The 5,421-nt window shown below is 57.4% G+C and overlaps 1 protein-coding gene across 1 annotated transcript; it reads right to left on the bottom strand.

Annotated features, from left to right (window-relative positions):
- On the bottom strand, positions 1,394 to 5,108 carry LOC8065239 (receptor-like protein kinase HAIKU2). Its single transcript, XM_002442556.2, has one exon. It carries the CDS (start codon positions 4,765 to 4,767, stop codon positions 1,759 to 1,761), a length of 3,009 nt encoding a protein of 1,002 aa, XP_002442601.1. The 5' UTR covers positions 4,768 to 5,108; the 3' UTR covers positions 1,394 to 1,758.

The raw sequence follows: 5,421 nt of genomic DNA, 5'->3' as shown, positions 1-5,421 counted from the left end.
CTATAACTAAGTTATACATTATGTGCAACAGATTGTATGTAGCCACGCAGGCAAACATACTTCGCCAGGGACCAATGCTCAATGTAGTATGGATGATGCTTCACTAGCGCTTCTGCGTAGTCCATCAAGACCTAAACATTTTAAACTAGCAAACAAGAGCATGATTTTGGAAAAAAAAATGGATAGTATTTTTGAAATTTTATTTTTAATGGGTTTTTATTTTTTATAAACCTATTTTTAGTTTGACTTATCTTCTTGAACTTAATCCAGTTTACCTCTTTGACATGGCCTCACATCAGCAAAATCACTAAGAAAACCACTCAGGGTACAAAATGAACGGTTTTTAAAAGTTGAGTGGGGTTTAAAAAACTGATTTTGTAGATTAGGGAGGAAAATCGGATAACCGCGATGGTTGAGGGAGGCGAGTTGGACTTTTTTCATCAATTATATAAAATTGCCATGTATCTTGAAAGGATGTTTGGCGTGCCACCAATTTAAGGCCGAAATGAGTTAGAATGCTGGCCATAAAACCTACTCTGCGAACATGTTAACCTGTCCCAAATGTTTGTAGGTAGTACAGGCCAACGTAACCCAACAAAAAGTTATAGTATTTTCTCATGTTAGTCTTGAAAACAAAGTTATGAAACTCAAAACTGAGATTGGCCTAAACTTATCTATCCCCAGAACACGTAAAAGTCTGAAACACCTGAGCAATACATTCAACAGTTTCACTACTAGCCTGCTTGGAAAGTTTGGAGTCGGCATGCAGAGAAAAACTGCAGACAAGGAACTAGAAAGTGAATTGCATCCAATCCAGGAAGAAAGTCAAGTTCCTATTCCACCTGTTTCAGTTTTTTTTTTTTTTGTTCTTGTCTCTTGTCTGTGTGATGAACCGATGATGACCTTTATCATTGGTGATGGCTCATCATTCATATGCAGTCCGGAGGACAATTCCCCGGGTCTTCCGGCCGGCACACAAACACCGTTGGGTGGTGTGGTGGTATTCAATTCAATTCAGAGTTTTATTGGAGCACGCCTGCCCGCGCATCCTCCCTCCTCAAAGTCTCTGCCTTGTATTAAACCACGCCCTCCTTCCGGCAGCGATTCCCGGGCCGGTGAAAGCTCCGCCGACGCCGACGACGACCGCGTTATTATTCTTTACGCAACGCAAGTATGCAACCACACGCGGCGGCCGGAAATGCATGAAGCCACAACTCCCATCTGATGAACTGAACCTTCCTGCTGCTCACTGCTGTCACTCAGATCTGTGTGTGATTTGGAGCATGCATCATGTGTCTCATCCCAGCTTCTCAAGAATCTTGAGCTGGACACGTTTTTCTTTTCTTCTCAAGAATCATGTGTCGAAGAGAATGTTTGGTTTGTCATGGAAACAGGCGCCGAACAATCTTGGACTCTATTGAGTGACTGACCTCTTAACCAAACTGTACTTACAAAAATGCCTGCCTGCTTACTGTAGTAGTATTATCTTAATGTCATAACTTACAACTGCATAAGATGGACATTTCTTGGCCAGTCAGGCAAAATAATACTAATCGTACTGCTACACTACACATGCTCATGCTCTGCTGCTTAGTGCTGACTGTACTGACCTCAGCTGACAGTGACAGCTTCTCATTCTCCCCTGCCTCCTCTGACCCAACGCGTCCTCCTATCTACGCACAGTAACTACTCCGGTTCGACGCCGGTCACCGCCGGACACGGCCGTTACCAGAGCCTACAGCGTCATACAGTGCAATTTCAGACCACCTTGACCTCCAGGACCTTGACGTCGTCGTCCTCCCTTGCGGCGGCGGCGTCCTCCAGCATCTGCACGACGGAGCGCATGGACGGGCGCATCGACGGCGTGCGGCTGGTGCACAGCACGGCGACGCGGAGCACACGGACGGCCTCCTCCCTTGCCCACCCTTCCACGATCGCCGGGTCCACCAGGGACATCACCTTCTCCCGGCTCTCCAGCCGCCGCGACACCCAGTCCACCAGGTCCCGGCTCTCGCCTCCCTCCCCCTCCCCCTGCACCACCACCACCGCCGGCCGCCCCGTCACCAGCTCCAGCAGCACCACGCCGAAGCTGTACACGTCGCTCTTCTCCGTCACTTTCCACGTGTACGCGTACTCCGGCGCCATGTACCCCAGCGTCCCGGCCACGACACCGGCGGACGAGTCGCCGGCACCGCCAAGGATCTTGGCCAGCCCGAAGTCGGCGAGCCGCGGCTTGAAGCACTCGTCCAGGAGGATGTTGCTCGACTTGACGTCGCGGTGGAGGATGGGGCGGTCGCAGCCGTGGTGGAGGTACTCCAGCCCCCTCGCCGCGCCCACCGCCACGTCGTGCCGCTCCGCCCACCCGAGCCCGCCGCCCACCTTCGCCGTCGCCGCCGCCCCGGTCCCGTGCAGCCGCTCGTAGAGGCTGCCGTTGGGGAGGTGCTCGTACACCAGCAGGCTCGCCGCGCCGTCCGAGCTGGTGATGCTGCACAGCAGCTTCACCACGTTCACGTGCCGGATCGCGCTCAGCGTCCCCACCTCCGAGTCGAACTCGCGGCACCGCACCGACGCCGTCCGCCGCGCCGCCGCGCCGCCCAGCATGGCCGCCGACGGCGCCGTGCTCCCCGCCGCCCTCCGCGTGATGTGCTTCACCGCCACCACCGCGCCGTCGCCCAGCTTCACGCGGTACACGTTCCCGGACCCGCCGCTGCCGATCAGGTTCTCGTCGCGGACGCCGTCGATGATCTCCCGCTCGTCGAACGCCAGGATCCGGAACGACTTGAGGTCCCAGGACCCCTTCTTGGCGAACAGCTTCCCCGCGGAGCCCAGGCGTTCGGCGGCCTCCGCCGCGCGCCGCCGCTTCTGCAGGTATATGACCACGCCGAGCACCGCCAGCAGCACCGCCGTGACGCCGAGGACGCACGTGACGGCCAGGCGCGCCGCGTTCACCGACCGGCTCCCTGAGCTCGGACCGCAGCGGCGGAGGAAGCCTGCGCCGTTGGTGGCGCACAGCCCGGGGTTCCCGACGAAGCTGTCGCCGTAGGCCGAGATCGCCAGCGCATCCGGAACGGGCCCCGTGAGATGGTTGTCGGACATGTCCAGGCTGCTCAGCTTCAGCGCGGCGAAGCTCGCCGGCACGGCGCCGGAGAGGTCGTTCCGGGAAACGTCGAGGGAGTTTAGCCGCTGCAGGTTGCCCAGCTCCGCGGGGATCGCGCCGGAGAGCTTGTTCCGTGTGAAATTGACCGTGCTAAGCGCCGAGCAGGAGCCCAGGCTCGCCGGGATTGGCCCGCCGATCGCGTTCCCCCCAATGTCGAGGCTGCCGAGATGGGACAGCCTCCCGATGCTGTCCGGTATCTCGCCGGAGAGCTGGTTCGACGACAGGTCCATGGTCTCGAGGCTCGCCGCGTTCCCGATCGACGGCGGTATCGCGCCGGTGAACCGGTTCCCCGACAGGTAGAGGCCGGTCATCGCGGCGGCGTTGCCAATTCCGTCGCCGATGCTGCCGGTGAACTGGTTCTCCGCAAGGTCGATGATGTTGACGTTGGGGAGAGCCCACAGCCCCTCGGGCACCTCGCCTGAGAGGCTGTTCTTGCTGACACGGAACCTCTGCAGCGTCTTGCAGCTGGCGTACGTCTCCGGGATCCCGCCGGAGAAGTTGTTCTCGAGCATGAGCAGCTTCAGCATGGTGCCCTGCTTGCACATGTCCGGCGGGATGGGCCCCGAGAGCGCGTTGGTGGACACGTCGATGAAGTTGAGCGGCCCCCAGCTGCCGAGGCTCCGCGGCAGCTCGCCGGTGAGCTTGTTGTTGTAGAGGGACAGGTTGACGAGCTCCTTGAAGTCGCCGAACTCCGCCGGCACCTCGCCCGTGAAGCCGTTGTAGAACAGCTGCAGCGACACGAGCCGCGTGAGGAACCGCAGCTCGGCGAGCGTTCCGGTGAGGTTGTTCTGCGACGCGTCGAAGTACTGCAGCTTGGTGAGCCTGCCGAAGCCGGCGGGCAGCGGGCCACGGAGGGAGTTGTTGTAGAGCTCGAGCTGGGTGAGGCTGGTGAGCCTGGTGATCTCCGGCGGGATCCCGCCGGTGAGGTTGTTGTCAGAGAGCTCGAGGTCCTCGAGGTTGACGAGGTCACCGATCTCCGGCGGGATGGCGCCGCGGAGCTTGACCGCGGACATGTAGAGCACGGTGAGGTTGGTGAGCTTGGTGACCTCGGCCGGGAACGCGAGCGTGGGTGCGAGGAACGGGTTGTCGCCGAGCGCGAGAGCCGTGAGGCCCGGCGTCGCGGCGAGCGAGCGCCACGGGAACGCGCCGTCGAAGCAGTTGGAGGAGACGTTGAGCCTGCGCAGCTCGGTCAGCGGCGAGAGGTCCGGCACCGCGCCCGTGAAGCCGTTGAACGCGAGGTTGAGGTCCCGGAGCGCGGTGCACGCGACGACGCCGTCGATGCCGCCCGACAGGGAGTTCTCTGGCAGGGACAGCGTGGCGAGGGACGGCAGCGACGCGCAGAGGTCCGCGAACGGGACCGTCGCGGCGGACAGCTTGAGGGACGGTAGGGAGAGGGATGTGACGTTGCCGCCGGTGCACGTGACGCCGGTGAAGGTGCAGGGGGATGTGGTGGTGGTGTTCCATGTGGCGAAGGTGGGCGCGGCCTCGGGTGGAACGGTGAGGGCGGCCTTGAATGCCAGGAGCGCGTCTGTCTGGGACGATGACGATGCTGCGGCGGCGCCGGTGAGGAAGAGGAGGAGGAGGAGGAGGAGGGGGGAGGCGGGCGGCATGGCGCCGGGCGTCGGGGAGGGAAGGATGACGCGTGGTTCGTTGGTTCCTCGGTGTCAGTGTGTGGACGTTTGACTGGTTTTAAGGTGGCAGGCAGTACGCGACGCGACGTCCTCTCTGATCTTTGCAGATGCAGCTACTAGGCAAAGTGGTAATGATAGATAGATAGATAGATGTCGTTCTGGACTGGACCTGATTTATTAGGAGTAAGTAGGCAGCAAGTGTTTGGATTATATGGAGTGGATTTTAATTAGTGGGGAGAGAAAGGTAGTACTAGTACTACTGAAAAGGAAGCATGATATGATACTCTACGAAATGCAATCAGCATGTGCTTTGCTTAATCTGGTGCCATTTGTAGGAGTAATACAAAGTGCACATGTTTTTAAAGGATACTCACTCCATCCATAGATTACGAATTAATTCTAGAACATATTATAGGTACAACAAATGACGCAAGTGTGTGATTACCATGTTTATAAGCTAATAACGTGAATGCTGCCTTTTGGAGAAAAAAATACTCTATAGTTGAAGGCCCTAATCTTTAAAAGTACTAATGTGATTACCTAGAATTTCTTTAAAAATTCAGAAAAGATTTTAATGTTTAAAACATAGGGTATTTTATTAAGGCGAGCGGGATACCATCGAGTATTTTAGCC

Source organism: Sorghum bicolor, chromosome 8, assembly GCF_000003195.3.
Source record: "Sorghum bicolor cultivar BTx623 chromosome 8, Sorghum_bicolor_NCBIv3, whole genome shotgun sequence".
NCBI classification, from domain to species: domain Eukaryota; kingdom Viridiplantae; phylum Streptophyta; class Magnoliopsida; order Poales; family Poaceae; genus Sorghum; species Sorghum bicolor.
This window is presented reverse-complemented; position numbering and strand designations above follow the sequence as displayed.

What these genes read in the sequence shown, in the direction of transcription:
- LOC8065239 (XM_002442556.2), bottom strand. Translation starts at nt 4,767, where the DNA reads ATGCCGCCCGCCTCCCCCCTCCTCCTCCTCCTCCTCCTCTTCCTCACC.